The sequence below is a fragment of the Melopsittacus undulatus genome, chromosome 7 (assembly GCF_012275295.1).
Source record: "Melopsittacus undulatus isolate bMelUnd1 chromosome 7, bMelUnd1.mat.Z, whole genome shotgun sequence".
In the NCBI taxonomy this organism is placed as follows: Eukaryota; Metazoa; Chordata; class Aves; order Psittaciformes; family Psittaculidae; genus Melopsittacus; species Melopsittacus undulatus.
In genome coordinates, this window is record NC_047533.1 from 27,494,847 (window position 1) to 27,516,978 (window position 22,132).

The following is a 22,132-nucleotide window of genomic DNA, read 5'->3' on the forward strand; positions in this document are numbered from 1 at the left end:
TTTAGCTAGGTGAGTGGTTTCCCTGTTAGCACAAGTGACTTTCTAGGTAGCAAACACATAGACTAGAGCCTTTGTTTAGAAGCCCCAGTCACTTGAACCAGTAAGTCAACTGTTAAAGTTGGCTGAAGACTCAAGTGTAAATCACATACACACACAGAAATAGCTTAATATTCTGGAAATCTCAATACAAATGTATGTTCTGTTAGAAGTGGGATTAGTACTGTTTATCCAAATAAAAATAAGATTGTCAGTAGCATCAATAATTTTATAGGTAAAATGTCTACCTAAACCAAGCTGCTTCAAATTCAAGAAAAAAAAAACATATTGAGGTTTTAGGTACAACTGCTAAATATTGTAGGAAAATGTAGCAGATGATTATTTTAAATTATTTTTTTCAATTTATTCAAAATACTTTAAAAACCAAGAAATTTGAGTACTCACAGATTTGCAGGCAGCCATTAGCTTGAAATCTGTCTGAGTCCACACAGGCCTTTCCAAAAAAGTATACCACTAGTATCTGTGGTCCTTTCTAAAGCACTATTTAATGGAACTAACTGCTAACACAGCTGGCCTGAGGTTTTATTCCCATACAGCACCAATCACATTAACCCACAGAAAGCAGAAGAAAAGGGGGAAATAAAAAAGTTTTTGAAAGAAAATGTTGCTCAAGAAGGATTTCAACCATATGAAGTAAAAGCATCTTGAATATCAGCCTATTTTCATTCTGCACCATGAAATTATCATTATCAGCCCTTCAAGAATATTTTTAACCTGTGGTAAATTCCCTCAGTCCATCCCAAGCAGTCTTCATGCTGAGGAAACGTTCTGTCAGAACATTCCAACAGGTTAGAAATATTAAAAGCAAATCAACTAATCAGTGTAACAGATGAAAATTCAATCAAAAAGAAAGCCAAAGTTGCTATTAAACACTAGAAGAAGCCCAAATCAGCCATGCACCAGCCCACATTTCTCCCCACCTCAGGCAGCTGGTTGCTAGAGTTATCTAGAGGAGAAGCCTCCAAACTTGGTGTCTCAGTTCTTATTTGAAGCACGTCTTCTGCTCCCACACTGCTAGTGGAATCTTGAGACTGAAGCAATAAACCAGCATGATCTATTGTTTCATCTATGGCAGAATCGCTGTTCAGCTAAGACAGAAAAGAAAGAAACATGAAATTATTCATAGTTTATGGAACATATAAATTCCAGGGAAAACACATATTAGTTTTAAAATAGATTGTTTCAGTATGGTTAGATATTTGAATCTGTTTACATATGGCGAGCTTAACACCTTTACACTAAACTGTTGGAAGCATCACATCTACTTCTGTAACACTGAACTTCAAGAAGTTAACGTGTGAAGTTACCTTCAGAATATTGAATATTACTTCCTTTCTAGCTCTTAAAGGTCTTTGGCAGTGATGAAAAGCTAGACTGAAAACACTGAGGCGCAGAGCTCTCAGCTATGGGCAACATTAGTACAAACTCTGCCTAAAGTCTGAAGAGTGGCATACTATCCCTGCTGCTCCCCATCCAGTCAATCTTTTTCTAATTTCATTTATGTAACAGAGAGAGACTTTAGAGTGGCCAGCGTTCTCCATTTCCCTCAGCTATATGTACACATAATGCTTCAAAATCCATAATTAAATTAGCAATTTCAGTGGTTAAACACAACTGAGGCTCCCACAGGATCACTTCTCTTATTTAGTATTTTGGGGTGGTTTTTTTTAGGAATCCAGAAAGACACACAATTTATATATAACATATGCAATTTTGCACTTATACTGAAACAAATATAGTAAGTACAAAGACATACACACACACAAAAATTAACACTGTACTTCAATTATAAACCTGTTAAATACCACTGATGTGGTAAAGGAACTCTTCATTGATGTTAGTAAGCAAAAGTTTAGCCTCATCAGCTTAGTTCCTCTTTAATTCACTTAGGTGATGGTGTGAGCTATACTTATTCATTAAAAGTGCAAGTGAAAGCTTAAGTTCTAAGATTCCTCTCACAGAAAAATAACTTACCATCTGCGAACGAGACAGTATCTGACTTGCAGTCAGGGCTGCTTCCTCTTCTGAAGACTCATCAGTATCTTCCTGGTTGGTCAAGTTCAAGCTGGGTGTGCTACCAGAGTACTGACATTCTTGAAGAGATGGTGTGTCTCCTTTGTCAATACTGTCAAGAGAGCGCCTGCGAACGCCCCAGTTGAAGTTGTCCATGCTTTCACCCTGTAATAAAAAGAGTTTGCACAATATGTATGTACAAATTTAAATGTAATAAAATTAATACACAAACACAACCAAGACAACACAAGTACTGAATGTATTATGAACAGAGTTTCAATCAGCCCTTTTAGTTTTATTTAAATACTTTGTTAAATGACGTTCGTAGATAAATTAAAATATATATGGCAAATGAACTAGAAATCTTTTTAGTATCTTCTTGGAAAGCAACCCAATACATAATCTAGAACTATATCAGTACTGAATTTATATATCTGACTAGAAAGTACAAACACACCACAGACAACAACAGAAGAACAAGCCAGGGCACCAGGCTGCAACTTACCTGCAGCTCCTGGTTAGCAAAAAGGAAAACACATATAATTAGAAAGAACGAGGACAAACACTTAAGATACTCTAGAACCAGGGAAAAATGTTTTATTACGTAAGATTTGCCAACAGTAAAAGACTGATTCAAGCTCTGAAAAAAAGCTTTGACCGAAAAGCTAGTATTTAAAATAATTTATCTTTCTAATGGGAGATTGATTGAAAAATAAACAAACTGACGACAAAACACTAAAACCAGCATGCTTATGATACATTTCTCTAGCATAACATGTAAAGCAACTGTTTCAACAAACATTAGATGAAATTCATTAACTAACACACATGAATCTAAACTGAACACATCCAACTGACAAAGCACCACCAACATTAATTATATGCAGGTACCAGAAAAACTCATGTCTTCATTAACTGTTTTACCAGCTACTTTGTGTCAGTTTTATGAAATACACCCTAAACACCAAAAGCTGTATCTTTTCTGTTTGCACAGTTTAAAGATAGGCTACTTGGGTTTCAAACATCCAACATATTAAGTGAAATTTGTATCTTAAACCCACTATTGTTTTAATTCACAAATACAAACTATCTTTGATTTTCTCATGCACTTTGTCAACCTTCAACAATTCATCTACAGATTGACCTGATAAGGTCACTTCACCAGTCTAAAGACAGCTACTAAAATACCACATCTATCCCCAAATGTGCAAGTATGGGTTCCTAAATTGCTCTGACAAAATTATCACTTGTGGTGACTTAAGAGATCATTATGATGTATTAAACATGCAAAGCAAAGTAAACATTTTGTAGTCACTTTCTCTCTTAGTGATTTGTTTTGCTCCAAAATAAGGCAAAAAGTTATGGCAATGCAAAAGAATCCCAACAAAGTACTCCTACTGTGGGCTGAAGCATTTCTGTTTAATCTGAATATTACTCAGATTTTAATGTAAGAGCCCCAGTTCATACTGTTGACATTTAATTCTTAGAAACAAAGAGCATTCTGTATTTCTGCTGCAAAACAAGGCAGCTCTTAGATGAAGTGCACAATTTGTATGTAATACCCTAAAGTTTACAATCTGTGCTTTTTCTTTCCTTTTTTTTGCAAGTATAGCACTACATGCTGCATACAGGCAAGTACTGAGACAGAAACTGTCTCTTCTTCATCATGATCTGTTAATCTGCTATTAAAACAATACAGAAAATTAAGTTACAGGTTAACTTGGTTTGGCAATGTTTTTGACTTTTGGCATCCTACCTGCAAAACCCCATCTAGTGTTAAAATAATGCTATGCTACTACTGTGCCAATTCTGAACTGTTAAGACTACTTGCTCTGAATATAGGAAACTGTATCTATATAGTGTGTTGGTCCTCTATGCAATACACCATAATGAGCCTATACTTTTCCTAGAAGATGCAAATATTGGCTGAAGCGAAGCAATATACAGGAAGGAAAGTGAAATAAAACTTAACAGGGAAAAAAAGCAAGATTTTGTAAAAAGGGATAGATTAATGAAAAGAACAATCTTGGAGTTTAGATAGGCAGATATTGTTCTTAGCAGCTTGTTGCCTCAAGGGTCTCCATTACTAATTCAGTTATTTTGTACAGCCTGTAACAAAAACACTGAAAGAAACCTCAAAGTACTTCTCCCCAGTCCTTTTACAATCATACTTTAAAGCTTCAGCAAATTCTGGTCTGAAGCCTTTTATTTATCCCAAGCAAGTAGCAACTGTTAACAGAATCTTTACTGTTTCTCAATATTTAATTTTGGTTTACCTCCCCTCTCTTGTTTTTGAGAGGAGAAGTAGAGGAAATGTAAGAACTGCAGCAAGCCAGATACAATGTAAAAGTCAGTGCAACCATTTATGTTGACCAAGTTAATCATACCTAATGAGTTAGTATATCATACAGTTTGTAACTTCGAAAGCTACTCTTCATGTTTTCAAAATGCAGAAGCATATCAGGAACAACATTATGTAATTTTCTTAACATACTTTTCCATTATTAAATTTTTGGCTGCATGATACGCAGGTGTTCATCCTGTAATTGGTTTATACTGTCTTATCACTTCACTTTCGGATTAAGTCACTTAATTCCCCCTAAAAAATCCCAACTCTCCCGAGCAAAGACACACAACAACTTGTAACAACTTAACACTGCAAAGTTTGTGACACAGGTTTCTTTATCATTCAAGTTGAGTTCAATCACATCATAGAATCTTTCCAATTGGATTAGTTAGAAGAGCTGCTAATTCCTTAGAACTGCACAAACATAACCTTATTTTTAAAACGTTCTCAAATGGAAATACGCAGAAGAAATCCCAAGGTCTCACCTCTGCATCTTCCAATTCAACATCTAAAAAGTCAAAGTCTTTAAAAACTCCAAATTGTTGTTCACTGGTATTGTCTTCTACAGCCACTTCCTCCTCTTGAATCACTTCTTCTGTTGTTGAAATAAGACTAGTTTGTTGATCTCCAGCTTCCAAGTCCTCATTAGAAGAAAACACAACCTGCAGATATGGGTAAAAATAGAAATAAAAACTTACAACTTCTGTAACTCCAGAAGTCAGCTATCCTGCTTTCCACATTTAATGGCATTAGCGGCAATTAGCCACTAGGGCAAGGTAGATTGCAGTTTGTTTAGAGAATTGCTGGATTTTAAACTACATCTTTAAGCTAGTGCCAACCGAGGTGGGCTATTCACTTTATTTTAAAAAGCTCTTAATGCCATCACCACTATTAAGCTTAGTATGCCACTGGGGGTCTTCTCCGTGCCATGCACAGAAGTAAAACCATCAGCTAGTTTACTTAATAGTTAAGACTACTGCTCCTATTGATACCCACATTAGTTTGAAGGCATGTGATCCACTGTTTTTTTTCAATGGATTCTGTGGCGTTTCCAATACTGCATCAACATCCTGGCAGTCCCCAGCCATTTCTGCCCCTCTCTCTAAAGTACATGTTAGTTGTCAGGGGCTACATAAAGATTTACTCAGAACACAGGAGACCTAGTTCATTTCCCTCTTCTAGCCAAGACACTCAACATTTATATATGCAGCCTCAAACACACTACTCTGGACTGGCAGTGTAGTTTTGCTCTTCTGTGAAGAAGTACTAAAGATTAGTTTGATCAACTGAGTTCCTTAGTAGTCAATTAATTTAATTTGGAGAGGAAAGATTTAAGTTTCAGTCCAAAAACTTAAAAAAAAAATCATGTTTTGATAACCACATAAGATAAAAAATAAGAATTAATCCTAGCAATTAATCTTTGCTTTAAAATATACAGATCTTCCCTAAGGTCCATTCCCTGAGACAGCAACATTAGTTTTGACTAAATTTAAATAGTGTTTTCAAACATGTCTAGTAAAGAGAGGTGCCCACTGGACTTCTTGAGGAAGAATTCATTACTTATGATTCCACCTCTTTCTAATTCTTCAAACTGGATTTGTGATTTACTGAACGCAAAACCAGTTTGTCAAAAACTGCTTTTCATAACTTTACCAATACCTGAAAACACAACAGCATTATCACTGCTGGGATTTAAGAACCAGAACAAAACACCATCACCACTTACAGAAGGATTCTTGGGAAGACCAGATTCTGGACCACAAAGAGAAAGCACATTCATTAGCTTCTCCCTAGTTCTTCTCTGAAAAATATACCAAAGAAAATCACATAGCAAGGCATCTGCTGGAGGTTAAAATGTAAACCATCTGCATTTTAACTAGTCGTCTCACATGATGACATCCACTAAGAAGAATCTGACCATTTTTTCTTTTCACCAGTGCTAGCTTTTAAGTTACGCTATATTCATTTACTGTTTTGCTAAGACACAATACAGACTTCAAATTAGACTTCAACATTTTTTTTAAACATTCATAAACATTGTTAGTAATATATGTGTAATGTATTCAAGACAATGTACCTGAGATAGCTGTGGTCTCTTCCAGCTGACGGGAACTAATGCATTTGAATTGGAGCCTGATGAAGTTGAAGAAGTGCTGCGTGTGACAGCAATGACTTTTGGCTTCCCATTTCTACCAGCTGCGCTGTGCTGATCACCATACTTATTCCCAATAATTGGTGTCTACCAAAGACAACAAATACTTCCTCAAAATGCAGATCTGTATTAGTAAAGACTGCACATTTGTTTTCAGAATTTAGTATTACATAAAAAGTAGAAGGGCTTGTCTGTCTGTTTTTAAGCATTCTATGAAGCCTGTGCCTAATCCACTGAGCACTGGTACACTGGGAAATACAAAGCTGAGTAAGTCTACCCTAAGCAGTAGGCTGCCATTCTGCTCACTTGTGGTTTTTCGAATTAAGAAGAATTTATGCTGACAATCCAGTTATATGTTTTTAAACATGTTTTGAAAAAATTGTTTTCACAGACAAGCAACTAACACACACTTCTGAGAACCAAGCAGCAAATTCAGTCCTTCTGACAACAAATGCCATTCCAGTGAACTCTGCGGAAATTCATCTTGTCCCTCAATTATATGCATGCAATGAAACTTCCAGTAAGGAATTCACTTACCAATTTAAGTAATTCTCTTAAGACATCTGTAACTTCAATCATTATCTAGGGTCAGCTTTTACCAGGAGCCCTTACTTCTGATTAACTGCAAAGTCCTACAATTTTCACGTCCTTATATTACACTGCAGTTATTTGGCCATGCTCCCATTCTCAGACAGAGAATGAGTATCAGATGTATCACTTCAGTTCTAATGAACCTTAAGCGAGGGAGTAGGTGTGTTGTTTTTAACTACAGGGTTTTCTCCAGTTTCATTCATCTTACATTGAGGTACATATATTGTGTATCCTACTCTCTCCTCTAAATTTTCTCCGTCTTTCAAAGCCACGCCAGAACCACAGTACAGGGTTTTAATCCTCTCAGCCCTAGAACACAAAACCCTTCATTTGATGAAAGCCTGGAATGTTCAGCTGCAAGCAGCAGCCAGCTGCATTAGCCTGCTCTCTGACACAGGTGAAATACCCTTGAGAATAATCCCATTGACTTTTAGTAATTAACTCTTCAGATATTCAAAGAGGCAGAAAAAGGCAAAAACACAACAAAAGCATTCAAAGGTTATCTTTCAGTATGACTCTTAAGTACTTGTATGTAAAACTTCAACACCTGTCATTCTTAACAATTATATTTATTTTAAAATACATAAACGTAGAAGGCTAACAAAACAGATCTGAGTTTGCAACAGGAAGCCATTATTGTGTTGTAATTTAAATACAGTAATTACCTCTGATATGTCAAAATGAAAATCTAAGGTCTTCCCAGGTAGCTCCTTGGAGACATTAAAAATTTTAGTGAAAGATATTTCAGGAGAACCTATGTCACCTCCATAAGACTTAGGGATATCATTAGGTACAACAAGGCTTGCTGACCGAGACACCACCAGTTTCAAAATATTAAGAGCTTCCTTCCAATATGGACTCTAAAGAGAACATACATAAATTGCAAAACAGTCACTTTAAACAAGACACCATTTTTAATGTACAGTTGGATTTCACATTGATTCATTGCCAGATTCCCAAAACCAGAATCTCTAATCTTCTACATGTGGCTGCAAGTTGCTAAAACATGTGGGCAGGTTTGGACCTTGAAGTGTCAGGAGGGCGGCAGCAAGCTGTCAGGTCAGCCCACGGTCGGGGGTCAGGTCCAGCCAAGCAGGGAGGTCCCAGTGCCAGTCACACCAGACTCTGTCCTATGTCCCTCACTCCCTGTATTTGCACTATTTGTTTTACTATTGTCTGAAGTGTCCACCTGTCATGCCTCAGAAGATAAAAACTAATTGCATTTAAAAGCAAAGTAACTTCCACCTCCTGTCATCTTCAATTATTTTACATTTATGGTCAGAGTAAGCCTAATTTGAAACAGTCAAAAATATTTTGTACTTTGTATTTCCTCAGGTATTTCAAAAACCTTAAAAAAACCCAAACCAAACCAATAAATTTACAAGGTTTTTATGCAGTATCAAACTGAGTGCTTAAAACAACCAGAGCAAAAGCATGAGAACATTAGAGGCAGGGCCTGATTTAAGTGTACTCTCGTTCAAAAAGATGGTTAATGGTAATGTAAATAGTTTAGCAGTTTCAGCTACAGAAATTGTAGTTTGTGTGAATCGCATAAGAGACACCGAAAGCAGCATCTTGGGAGGGTTAAGGTTTACACTCCTGAAAATGTCAGGATTCTACCTGAAACTTAATCTCCCAGTTTTTTCAATTAGCAGGATATCTGCCATAATAAGAGTCTTCAATAATATCCTGAATTTCTATGCATCATAAACATAAAAAAATAGTCTCAAACCTGAACCATCCTGTAGCAACTTAAATTAAGATGCACTGTGACTGCAAAAGATTAAAAGCATCAGCTTAGTAGCATCAAATTTAAACAAGACATGTTCATTGATGATCTTCTTTTGTCATTAATAGTAACATGTTTTATCATATCAAAAATACACACGCCTCTCTGGAGGGTTTTTTTTCACTAGTACTATTATTTTGATAGCCACCATCTCTTAATTAAAACAAGATTCCATGGTAGTGCGGGCATAGAAAGCATGGAAAGCTCAGATAAAGGTTAGACGTGAAGCAAGCAGCTCTCAGGCCACGAAAACTATAGTTAATGCTAATCATTCCATTTTGCCTAATGCACTCTGACAGGAGCACAATATCGAAAGTACATATCCATCAATAACAAAACATCCAGGGAGCACTTCTCTTCCTGGTTAATTATGATTAAACCACTTGAGTGAAATACATTTGGCAATAATGGAATTCAGGAAAAAGGGGGTGCAAAGGGAAAAAACAAAAAGAATGTTGTACACTGAAATGGTTTTTATGCTCCAGGCATTTTCATTTTCAGCAAGATGCTAGACTTTTTTCTGTGAAATAGATTTTCAGTGAATTCTGTTCCAAGTACAACAGATCAAATTACCTAGAGCAAAACACTGTTCTTCATCTTTGGGGGACTTTAATAAAAAAAGCACTCAAATCCATTACAGTACACCTTAATGTTCCTCACAGACATATCGGTCAAAGTGATTTAAATATGTATTTAACCGTAAAACTTCATTTTGAAAACATATATATTTAAATAAAACATTTGTGCAGTATTTAGCAGTAAAGTTTTACTTGCATTTTAATAGTTGAAGGATTACGTCCTCTACCTACATACGTAGCATTGCCTATATCTGCAAATAGATGCACATTCACCCATGTACACTTCTCCCACAAAATGTATTTCAAACCAGACAAATACATAAGCATATAGTGAATTAAGTACGTAGGACAAAATAATAAAATACTACAAAATCTGGCCTTGAACAGCTACTTTTATGTCTGAAATAAATGAATCCCCATAAAAACACAAGTGTAATTTCACTACCACTTCGATAATATAGGAAAGGCTCTTACAGTTTTTCAGTACCTACCTGAACATATTTACCAATAACTTTTATGATTTCCAAATTGAACTGCTTCACTGGTGCTGTGGATAGGTCAATATGACTCAGAAGACTGTAAATGATCTGCAGTAAGGACTGCTGCATACTGGATAACCCCTTCTCTAACAGCTAAAAAAAATACATTTAAAATACAGAATTCATTAGGGCCTTTCATGGTAGCAGAAAGGGAAAACAAACATTAAAATACAGCCAACTTCCATACGTATTTATTTTCCCCTTTAAGGAACTTGTTTTTAAAACCAGTAGTTGCCACTTTACTGGTATCACCTCATGTTTTTCAAAACTTTGTTTTAGCATTAAAAGAAAATCAGAACAATGTTCTCTGTCCTAATTCATTTTTTCCCCTGAACTTTGACGTATTTGTTAGCATAGATCTAAAGCACCTCATAATAAAACACTTCTCATTAAACAGAAGTGTTCATACAAATTCAAAATCTCATTACTGTACGAAAAACAATTATGTCTCTGCATTAAAGCAAGCTGGAACACACAATCTTACAAACAAAATAAGTGCTTATAAAGTCTTTCATGAGAATGTATAAATATTCAAAAAAATATCTTCATCAGTTTGAAGTTTTATACTTTAAGGACAAGTCATAAAGGTTTTCACACAAGATATTTTTTAAAGATAGTGACAGTGTTCCTGTATGAATGGCTGGCAGACTCATGTACTGAATTCTACAGCCGAAATTATCTTTGATTATATACAATGCAATACTTCATAATTTCCAAGTTTAATTTAAGTTGTGATAAGGTAATCTTTAAATGTGCACTTGGCTAAAAGAGGGTCCCTTAGAATTTGCACTATACTGAAGCCAAGACAGTGTCCACATTTTATTCACATAGCACAGAATATAAATATCAACTTTGAAACACGACTATCATGAAAAGGGATCTTTCATTAGAGGGATTACCATTTCTAGGTATACTTATATTACTGCACTCCAAAATGGCATATTTTAATACTATTCTTCAATCATGGAAGGTGGACTTTTTTCCAATATTCAGAATCATGAAAAATAAGGAACTGGAAATGAGTAAATGTAATGTTGATCGTACGTTGATAACATGAGATACATACTTACCTCTGCAAGGTAAGTTACGAGGTTAAATGTGGCATCTGAGAAAGAGTCATGCAAATATCTACACACTACATTAATCCAGTTAGAACAGTCTCTGGAATAACTGTGTGTACTGTATAAACTCATCATATGAGCCAGATTGGCAAGAGTGGGTGATTTTTCCTCTGCACAAACCTGTAAAGCAAAAAGCCTATTTAATTATATTAGAAATGACAATTGTTTAACCTAAGCATTCACAACTCATTATGCACTTTTCCCAGATTGCACTCTGTTTTCTAATAACTGAAACTGAACTAATCATATAAGCAACACCTACAGTTTCTGTTCAATTTTGGTACTGTGGCATCCACGCTCCAATTTTATCTACTCATACCAAACTTCGCTAAACTAGTGTCCCTAACTAGTAGAGCAATTCTTTAAGGGACAGCAGTAATGTCTGGATTTACAACAAGCATGTAGTTCTTTGAGGCAGCTTATGCACATGTAAGTCATTTATGTATCACAGAGGGCTACAACTGCATCCTCTATGACAGACAGCACTTACTCCCCTTTCCACAGTCTTCCTTACAATACAGTCTGTTAGGCCAGCATACCACCAGCCTGGCAGGAGATCGTTGGTGTGTATCATGTACTGTTTAAACAGACACTAGAGAACATACTATCTTTTCTTCTCCAGTCCAAAAGGTAAGGATGAGCTCATTCTCATAAGTAAATTAGGAAGATTGCTTAAAAATGGATTTAAATTTAAAATTACAAACTGAAAAATCAGACGAGTTAAGAAAAAGCAGCTGATGTTATTAGTATGGAAATTTGTTCTTTACATCTCAATTTTATAGAATAAGCTAAACATGTTTTTGCATTGACAAAGAGAAATTCAGGGGTTGATATGAGGTCCAACTATGTAACTTAGGACTGAATCTTGTCTTTAAAATATGACCTTCTACAGTTATTTCTATATTAGAATATTAGGTAAAAATATAAGAGAGCAGAAAAATATAGAAATAATGCTGGTATAAAGTCCTTCTCCAAGCATCATTTTACATACCTTTGCTATCCTGTCTGCTGTTTCTTTACAAAACTGAGTTGGGTTATCAAAATGTTGAATCAGATGAGGAAGTAGGCACAAGATGTTTAAGGGAAATCCTAAACACATATATAAACACAGTTACATGAGTCCCAAAGATTTTTAATATTACTTAATTAATGTGAAGTTACCTGGTATTTTAAGTACCTCTATAGGATGACACATACATTCACACCGATATATAAATACACATAACATGTACTTAAGTGTGTATGTATGTAGAATGTATATAAATATGTCTGTGTTAGGTATAAATATGCATAAGATGAAAATAAAATTACCATCAGACCAATTAAGTGAAAGCATAAGGAAACTAGATAGCTTTAGGCAGTACAGTCACATTGCTTCTTAAAGTTTGAAAAAGTACTAATTGAGCTAGTAAGCACAAGATCATGAAAAATAATACATGTGCTCCTAAAACTCACTTGTAAGCAAGTTAATAGTCAATACATACATCTTACATGCAGTATTTCTTGGCAGATAATTACTGAAGCATTTAACCGAAGGGATCTTTTTTTTAAGGCAAATGCATAATTACTATTGATTTTGATTACACTTAATTTGATGAAAAAATGTATTTCATTACACACACATCTACTAAAGATACCTGCTAACTGAGATGGATCCACCAGAGCATGCCTGGAAATTGTGATGAGTTTACTGAGGAGATGAACTGTCATTTCTTGTGTAGATGCTGAAGTAAAGCCTTTCAGGAAAAGCTGCTGAAGGCCTGGGAAGTTATTCCATTTCAATTTACTCTGCACCTTTTCTATCTTTTCCCGACTCTCTGATTTATCCAGAGGCAAGTGAATAAGAAGCTTGTTGAGCAGCTTGAGAGCCAAAAGGTACTCATACTCATAATCTGACTCCAGCAACGAAGCTGCAATCCAAAATATGGTGGCCATCAAGTTGACAGGGTCAGTAGTGGGCTGCACATCATACATCCCTCCCTCTCTAAGGGAGGAAAGGCTTCTAGTCCTGGCCAAACTTCCACCATGATTTATCCTTCCATCCATTATATCCAGTGTGTTGCTCCGCCGACGGTCGCCTCTCCGCTCACTGATTAAATTCAGTCTTAAAGAATTACTCCTTGTATTGCTGTAGTATCCTAAACAATTGCCACTGTTAATGGGACTTGTGCTTAGATTTATCTGTCCAGTGCTTTTCCTATTAGCTGCATACTTGTTTCCCATTACAGAATCATGGTATGAGGTTCTGAAATAAAAATCAGTATCATGTATTATTCCATATAAAATACTTTAATAACATGCAATTTAGAAAAAGGGAAGAAAGGAAAAAGATGCTACACTACCCACACATACACACACACAATGAATCACTCCATCACTGGAAGACTATCTTATGAAAATATAGGATTTATCTATCTAAAACACTAAAATATCCTTCCAGCAATAAGAACAAGACTGTAGCGTCCTGTTATCTCTTCTACCAAATCTATTTGTTACAATCCCAGAATACCATAATAACTACATAACAGTTCAGTAAAATCAGAAAAAAACCCCTGTAGCATGTAGATTATCTGTGAATGAAGATCTAGCATTCCAATTTACTCACATATGTGATAAAGGTAGAGAAATGAATTAATAAATTATTTACTTACTATACTTTTACCTTATGTTTTATCTGAAGTATCGGACCTAGAAAACGCAATACCTTCAAGTTCTGATACTGAGAAATAGAATATATTTCTAGGAATCTCAACCTTTTCAACAATTCTGTTATGAACTCAAGCAATGTCTGTACATTTAGGGATTATTTCTTTTTTTTTCAGTTTGAAACAAAGTTACTGAGCTAACCATTCAGATTGTAATGAGACACACAGATGACTCAGACTATGCAATTACACTTCTCATATATAGGGACAACAAAACTGAGGCTAGCATTTGCTGTCACTGAAGAAATTTCTTTTGTATTAGCACTGGAGTAAAAGTATTTATTGCAGCACAGGAGTTTTCATCTGTGAAACTTAAATTATCTCAAATTATCTTCTGAAGATTGGTGCCATTACCTTCATTATACATATGGGGAAAAAATAAGGCTCCCAAGAAATTACATTACTAATGAAGGTCACTAGAACCTGATTTAAACAGGAAGTACTAAATATACTCAGTGCCTTTATTTTTGAAAAGTCACAAAAGAACTGGCAACACTTCAGAATGGACCCATAAGGAAAACTGGAATGTCTCTTTTTTTTAAATTTTATTTTATTTTTAAATCGTTGAGCAGGGTAAGTTGAAAGGTAGCAGAAATCCTTTTAAAATCTATATCCTTAAGAGTTTTGCTTGAGACAGGATGATAAAAGCAAGCAATTTTGCTATAGCAATACAGCTATTCTGGCAAAGACAATAAATTATTCCTTACATTTGTAATACAAATCTTTAATAATTCATATGTATCAAAATGTGTAAGGCAGTTTGATTAATAAAAGAACTTACTGAGAAAGGGCAGAAAGCAGATCATAATGCTTCATGGTTTCAGCCAACGTATCAATAGCAGACTCTAAGGTCAGAAGCAGTTCTATGACAAAACCCTGAGAAAAGCCACAGGTCATTATAAATGATGCAATATGCACATGGAGATCACAGAAAATCTACTGGGTAGTAATATAAAAATATGAGATCAGTATCAATAGCTGAACTATTATTTTATGCTTCAATTAGAACATAATTCTCATGAGACAGCTCAAATTAGCACTATAGCTTCAAGACAGGGGAAATCACTGTATTTTTCTACATATTCACAGAATTCATCCTGGTTTGCATTATTTCTAAGGATGGACTTAAGGATGAAGTCACTTAGACTGTCATTTTGTAATATTAAAATATCCACTTCTCCAGACGTACAATGACACTAAGTTGGATGGGTTTTCATACTTTATCATGTTATTTTTCTTAATAAAAGAAAACCTAACCCTTTTTTTTATATGTCTGACCTCAGGATTCTCTGACTATGAAAGAGAAGGTGATTTCAGGAAACAGATGTATCAAAGCAAGTTCCTATTGCTATAAGAGAGAATGTGCACACCTCATCTTTTCACCATTTAATTTGATGAAAATTCAGAAAGTGCCATGATTTAAAACTGTTTTGATATTTGAAATATCTTTATTTAAAAATAAAGACCAACTGAATAAAAAATTGTTTTAAATTCTCCTTTCATTAAAATAAACCTGAAAGTATCTCATTTAGGCAGACTTTCTAATACAGAGGCAGGAAAAATTAAAATACCTGAGCTTCTTCTCCTGCATCTCCAACAGTTTCTACTAGTCTGGAGAGAACATCAGAAAGCGTAGATGCAGTAAGAGGCTGCTTCAGAGCCCTGAAAATCTGAAAGGATCTCCCAGCATAATGTCGAGAGGAGCATGAAAGCGCAGTTTGCAAAGCAACTTCACTGAGACGGTGTTCCAATTGAAATCCTCCTATGAAAGCAAATAAATGCTCAAGCAACACAATGCATCATAAAAAAAATTCTCAAAACCACTTGAATTTAAGAGTATATTGCCAAAGTCATTCTCTCAAGTAATTTTCTCAAGGAGTGTTACTTTCAAACATCCTTCTGGCATGTAAACTTGTATGCCGTAATAGTAAACATATGAAATACTTGTAGAGATAAAACATTTATGATTTTAATATTGTCTGTAATAAATTAATAAGATATTTTCCAATACAACAGATTCTATGATTCCATTACCTCATTCCTAAAAGATTATATTTAAATCTATTGTAACAGAAACATGAACCAAATGTGCAATACACAAGAAAAATCTATTATTTTAAAGCAGTAAGCAATGACCTAGAGTGATCTTATAAATAACCTGTAAATTTACAGCCATTCAAAAAACTTAATTTAGTTTGTAGACTTGGACATCCTATCATGCATTGCGTGTTTTCTAACTTACCTGAGCTAGACTGTTTAAATATAGATACCACATGCTTTAAAAAGACAGTTAACTGTTCAGCACTCTTTATATTAGGATTCTTGGCTGAAACATCTTCGTGGTTCCAAAGTGGGCCTCTTTTCCTAAAAACATAAAAATAGAGTAAACAGAATATAAAACATAGTGTTTGACATTAATATTATTTAAATGTTATTTTAACCTTAAAGTTAATTGCAAAATTAAGGTTAATTGCAAAAGAATCTACTACTTACTGCATAAAAGAAACTATCCAGAACTGCAGGCACAAATTGGAAGAAGTCTGACAACTGCCCAGTATTATATAACAATATGCAAAAAGTTAAGGTGCAAAGCAGTGTATTAGATCCAACTGAAATAACGGCATTATGTTTAGGAAAAGGTGTTCTCTATTAGATAATATTTAGTTATCTAATAACAAACCAGTACAACTAACACCATTACACACTTCTTAAAAAACAACCTCCTTTCTTACCATTTTCTTCCTATCAATGCACCACACTATTCTAAATTTAGGCTGATGTAAATCATAAGTAATCAAAAGTTCTGAGAAACAGGTGGGATTTCAGATCTACAGAATCTTGAAAGCTCTATGTAAACTATCATACGAACTGCGCAAGTGTTGACAGCTTTACAGATGTTCTTTGTCACAGATTTCTGGTTTCCAAATAGCCAGCTCTCTACTACGAGGCAATCCCTAAACTCCACACAAATCCTGCAGCTCCCTAATCACTTTATGTATTCCAGCCCTAATTCTATAGATGGAAAAGGGAATCCTATAAACTGTGTGGCAAGCAAAAATAACAGACCTGCGTGGAACATGGTAACAGGGTGGCCAAAACTGAAACTCTCTGAAACTGTTCAATGTTAAGAGCTGTTCATAGGTTGTATCACACAAAAACATTTCAGAATTAAACTGCCTCATACTGGTGATAAATGAGGGACAAAATTAGACAACATCATGCTAAATAGTAAAGTTTTGTCTTATTTCCACAAAACACATACCTTGATAAAAGTGAAACTTGAAATCTTACCTTGAGGTAATAAATTCTATGAGAGTTTTTACTTTTTCATCCTGCTCTACTGAAATGTCAACCTCATTGAGGATTGTGGTGTGCAGATGAGAAATGGCAGCACTTGTATTTCCTAAGCTGATGCTAGAAGAGGTAGAACTTGAACTAAGCCCTGAGTCTGTCATTGGGGAGGGCTGGTAATCAGGTATAAAATCATTAACACCTGCTGAAATAAAACCAAGATGATTATGCACTCTGAAGCTGACAATTAATACTAAATATGTAAAAAGAAAAAATAGCCCTCAAAAAAAAATCAGTAGTTTAGCAAACATAATGAGAATAATTTAAAGGATGCAATAATCTCAATGAAATCAACAAGCCCGATATATACAGTCTTCACATGCCTGGAACCTTAAATAAGGAACTACTAGATCAGTTTTTAAAACCACTGAATTATGTTTGATTTTGTATTGGCAATATGACAGCTCACTGGCTTCTGAGACAGCTCATCTTCATAACTTGAAACAAATTATATAATCTACTTCCTAGTATTTTTTTTGTTAGAACTCAGTCCAGTGTAACTGACAGCACTTTAAATCCGTGAACATCAAGTATTAGCTAATGAATCAAGTCTAAGCAGAGGCCCTCTGGCTGTGCAATGTTTCTCTGAAGTTAGCTTAATCCTGCTGCTGCAAAACTTTTCTCTCCTTGTAAAGAATAATGTGGCAATAAAATACAACTGCCGTAACTCCTCACATTACACCTCTATCTATCTAAGATGTGCTGGGAGAAATTAAACAGGCACAGGAAAGTTGGTCATGAACCTTTGAAAGTAACAGTTGCTCATAAGCCTGTGACTCCCTGACATCTACCGTGAATTTTCTCTTTACAGAGGTACAGGGTTTGGACTGAGTTATTAGCTGGTTCAAGTATAATTAGCATCAGCTTTTCTGAACCTGTGGCAGGCATGCATACCTGTAATCACTTTACTTTAATCATCAGCTGGAAATGTTTGATGCTGATCTTATTCTAGGTTCTATCAGATATTTCTGTTATAATAATAGCAAAATACTGTGTCATGTTTAGATCAGTTACCCAAAACCGTAAAGATTAGGAATGGAATAGTTTGTATAGGTCACCATACAGGTGCACTGTAAAGTTCTGCGAATTGGTCTACATAAAAGTATCCTTCCATTATGCCCACTTTTTAATTCCTCATTGCTATGAATATCAAATTCACAAAACAGATTTTTTGTTAAGTGATAAAACCAATTTTGATGTGAACAAAACCACACAGTTTGTTTAGCAATATGCTGCCACCTACTGAAATAACATGGAATACTAGATTTAAAGAAAAGAACTATTTCATATTTCTTTAGAAACTACAACAGGCTCACACCATCAAAATTCTCCTTTCATAAAGAGATACATAGAAAAGATACGATTTCCTGTATAATTACAATATCTTAACGTTACGGTGAAAATTAAAAGGTAGTATCTCAAAAGAGTATTCTGACAGCCTATGAGAAATGCAATTAGAGATGACAAAAGTCAGAAATTTAAAGGCTCTATAAACAAGTAAGAGATGTATCTTATGGGGTTTTATTTTGAAGGGTATCATAAAAGCTGCTTTACTGCAGATCCAAAACAGAGCTTCCCCTGTGGTTTCCACTACTATTTAATCATTTACCTGCACTCCCTACTCCGATGATAGGGCACAAAGTGCTAATGTGAACCATATTCTATTTGACCTAATTTACACCTGAAGAAATTATTTTTAATACCAAGGGCTCAGAAAATACTACAAATAACAGAAACTTTAATAATACCTGCAAGAAAATATAACGATGTAATTTTAACAAGCAAGCAACACTTAATCTAATGCATACCTGTGAAGGTATAATCTAAATGTGTAGTTTGCTTGACAGTAAGCACCCTGGACTCATTGAACTCTCTGTTTCTGAGCAGGACAGAAGCAACAGACTGGACATTAGTGCCAGATCCCATCACTATCAACAGATGCAAAAGCAGTCGTTTACAATGCTCATAGACTTCGGGGTGACAGTGGTCAAAACCTAATACAAAAGGAGAATGTAAAAGCTTTATTACATTCCAAGGGCATGCTGAATAAGTGATTTAAGAAATAGCAGTATGTGAACTGCAAACCAGAAGCATACAGTTTTACAGACATTAATAGATTCTCTTGTTTCTCACATAGCAGTAAGAGCTTAATCTGTGCTCTGTATGAAAACTGCTACACAGAGAAGGAGAAACAAATTTAATTTTACTGTGTCTTCTACAAGAGGTAAATGTGACTACAACAGAAAAGTGCCTTCAAACAACTCCAAACCCCTCTTAATTATATTCATACTACTCAGGTTGAAAGATACTTAGTTGAATTCTTTAAAATCTTGTAAATATTAACAAATTAATGCAAATACAATGGCAAATATTCATTTAAATGTGGAAAAGAACAGCTACATAAATAGCTACAACTCTTAAATTACTAGACATATTTCTGTAAGAACTTAGTTACCTATAAAAATTGCATGAAGCAAAAGATGCAAATATCCTCCCCATTCCACCTTTACACTGTGGTCAACTATCAAGTCAGTCAAAAGGATCACTGCTATATTGCATCTAAAAGACAAAAAATTACTTGTTAGAAGAATTTAACATGAACCTTATGAAGACCTGCAAAGAGCTTAATATACTGCTAGCCAGTATTAATTCTTGATCTATAAACATCCACAAAGTTGATTATAAAGGAAAAGAAGAATGATTGCCATGAAGATAGACAAACTTCAGTCCTTCAGCTGAAAAGGACGAGAAATCTTAAACCGCTAGGCCTATGAGTAAAACTGCAGAAAACAAACACACTATCTACTCTTCTTAAATCTATTGCATTTTAATTACTGCATTTGTGCAACACAAATTAAAATAATTAATTGCCATCAGCACTGTTAAGAGTTACCTGTGAAGAGACATGCCCGGAGGAGAAGTTTCAGGCAAGTAATCCACCAGTGGTGACCAGCAGCCTCCAGAAGGTGGAAAAGGCAGAGGCTCTCCTTGATTGTGCTCCATCACCTTCAAACGCCAGTTTGAATACAGAGGCATTGAATCACCTAACACAATAGATAAACCAGAAAAAAAGTTATGCTTCTGTATTATATAGTCTTCTAATGTATTTTTAAATCCTTTAAATGCTGAAGTCTGGGAGGGTGGAGGAGGGGGAACCAGCCATACAGAGTAGTAGTTGGACACAGTTTTTAAAAGCATAAGGATGATTCTACTAAAGCTATGCATGTAACAGAGTTTTGGGAAGATTATCATAACTCATTCCAGAGGACGAGAGAAGGAATGAAAGTGTATCATCTTCTTTGCACATTCTAGTGTAATCAAACATATTCTAGATTTCAACAGCAGTACTAAGATGGAGGAATGTAAAAAAACCCTATTTTTTAAGAAGGTTATGCAAAACCCGTTAATATGCCTATTTCTTCATGTTCCAAAAACTTCAGCCAAAGTATTAATTTGTTAAAATGTTGTTTCCTATCCACAGAAATATTATGAAATAAAAGTATTACTTTTTTCCTCTTCATATGATCCTCCAGAGCTGCTGCTGTAGCGAGACTCTAGTCTGTGGTGCTGGCGGTTTAAGTTACTGTTCAGCCCGCTGTAGATGTCTAGATGTACGTAACTGTAGGAACAAATAAAGCAGCACTAGTAACTGGCACTCTGTGACAAAAAACAATCAGGGTCTCTCAGCAGAATCGAGTAAAATTAAGTGTCAGGCAAAAAAAATTCATCTTACAAGGACAATCAATATGATGCCAAAGCATCTTAGCTGTGTAAGACACAACTTCTATAGCAATGCTAGATAAGGGGATCCAAGGAGAGAGTCCACTATAAATTACGTTTCTGTTAGCTCATTTTCATTAACATTCAAATACATTAAAATATTTTTTACCATTATACTTAAGTTGTTCTCACTCTTGAGCAAAATAATGAAATCCCTGTTTGATCTTACACAAATACATTACACAAATCTTTGAGGAGATACTTACTTCTCTTCAATATTGTCTTTTATGTGTTTACTGTCAGGGTTGCCATCTGTGGGAGCTACCATTGTATTGCTACTGGAAGTGGTACCTGTGAATTATGGACAAAGATTAGGCAATAAGAAAAACAGTTTTAAGCACTACATGATGATCCTTATTTATTTGTCCATGCCAAGAGCCCTAACCAGGTTTACACTAAGGCAACTAGCACTAATACAAAATGAGCCACAGAAATTACTTCCACATTCAAGAAAAACTTGTTTAGACTAAAAGACTCTGAGCAGCTACTATAATTTTACTAAAAGGAAAAAAAACCTCAAAAGAATCCATTCCACTAATCTCTGAGTCTTCGATGTGAATTAAGTAGAAAGGCTTGTTTTTGAACCAGAGAACGTTTTTTTTTCTTTTCTATATGTTATAGTAACCTGTAAGACATAGTTGGATTTTGGTATGCTGTTAATTCAAACCACAAGCACATTAGTGATTAACACCTAACAGCCTGCAGTGAAGCTTGTACCAATTTCTTTTTAAGAGACACTTGAAAGCCTCAAGCTGAACAGAAAACCACAACGGGAAATGATGCTACTTGCAATTACACTACAGTGAAAGAGCTCCGTAATTTTTTTTCATACTTTCCAAATACTTTCATGAATAAATGCCAATGTATCCATCTTGTGATTCAGATAATCTCTATATTATAGGTCCAGGCTGCTTCATAACACTGATAGCTTTGCAGCACAAAAGCTAAGTCCTTGCTTAGATACCCTCCCATTCATACCTTTTCTGGCTCATTTTGTAAGATGCTTCATCAAAACCAGACAGCTTTTCCACACATTTCTCAGCATATTCTTGGATTGAAGCATGAGGTAGACACTTTTTATATTTTTAGAGGTTTTTTGGTTTGGTTTT

At 35.1% G+C, this 22,132-nt stretch overlaps 1 protein-coding gene across 1 annotated transcript in view; it reads right to left on the reverse strand.

The window, feature by feature from the left end:
* Positions 1–22,132, reverse strand: part of FRYL (FRY like transcription coactivator) — a 164,882-nt gene that overhangs the window by 23,944 nt on the left and 118,806 nt on the right. The window contains exons 36-54 of the mRNA XM_034064589.1: positions 21,230–21,314; positions 20,750–20,862; positions 20,137–20,287; positions 19,699–19,802; positions 19,052–19,237; positions 17,184–17,388; positions 16,135–16,256; positions 15,464–15,654; positions 14,674–14,768; positions 12,825–13,432; positions 12,179–12,276; positions 11,137–11,307; positions 10,019–10,159; positions 7,826–8,020; positions 6,495–6,656; positions 6,144–6,218; positions 4,903–5,079; positions 2,032–2,235; positions 978–1,145 (exon numbers count right to left, since the gene is read on the reverse strand). Of these exons, the coding sequence (XP_033920480.1) occupies positions 978–1,145; positions 2,032–2,235; positions 4,903–5,079; positions 6,144–6,218; positions 6,495–6,656; positions 7,826–8,020; positions 10,019–10,159; positions 11,137–11,307; positions 12,179–12,276; positions 12,825–13,432; positions 14,674–14,768; positions 15,464–15,654; positions 16,135–16,256; positions 17,184–17,388; positions 19,052–19,237; positions 19,699–19,802; positions 20,137–20,287; positions 20,750–20,862; positions 21,230–21,314 (3,251 nt within the window). The remainder of the gene's footprint in view (positions 1–977; positions 1,146–2,031; positions 2,236–4,902; positions 5,080–6,143; positions 6,219–6,494; positions 6,657–7,825; positions 8,021–10,018; positions 10,160–11,136; positions 11,308–12,178; positions 12,277–12,824; positions 13,433–14,673; positions 14,769–15,463; positions 15,655–16,134; positions 16,257–17,183; positions 17,389–19,051; positions 19,238–19,698; positions 19,803–20,136; positions 20,288–20,749; positions 20,863–21,229; positions 21,315–22,132) is intronic.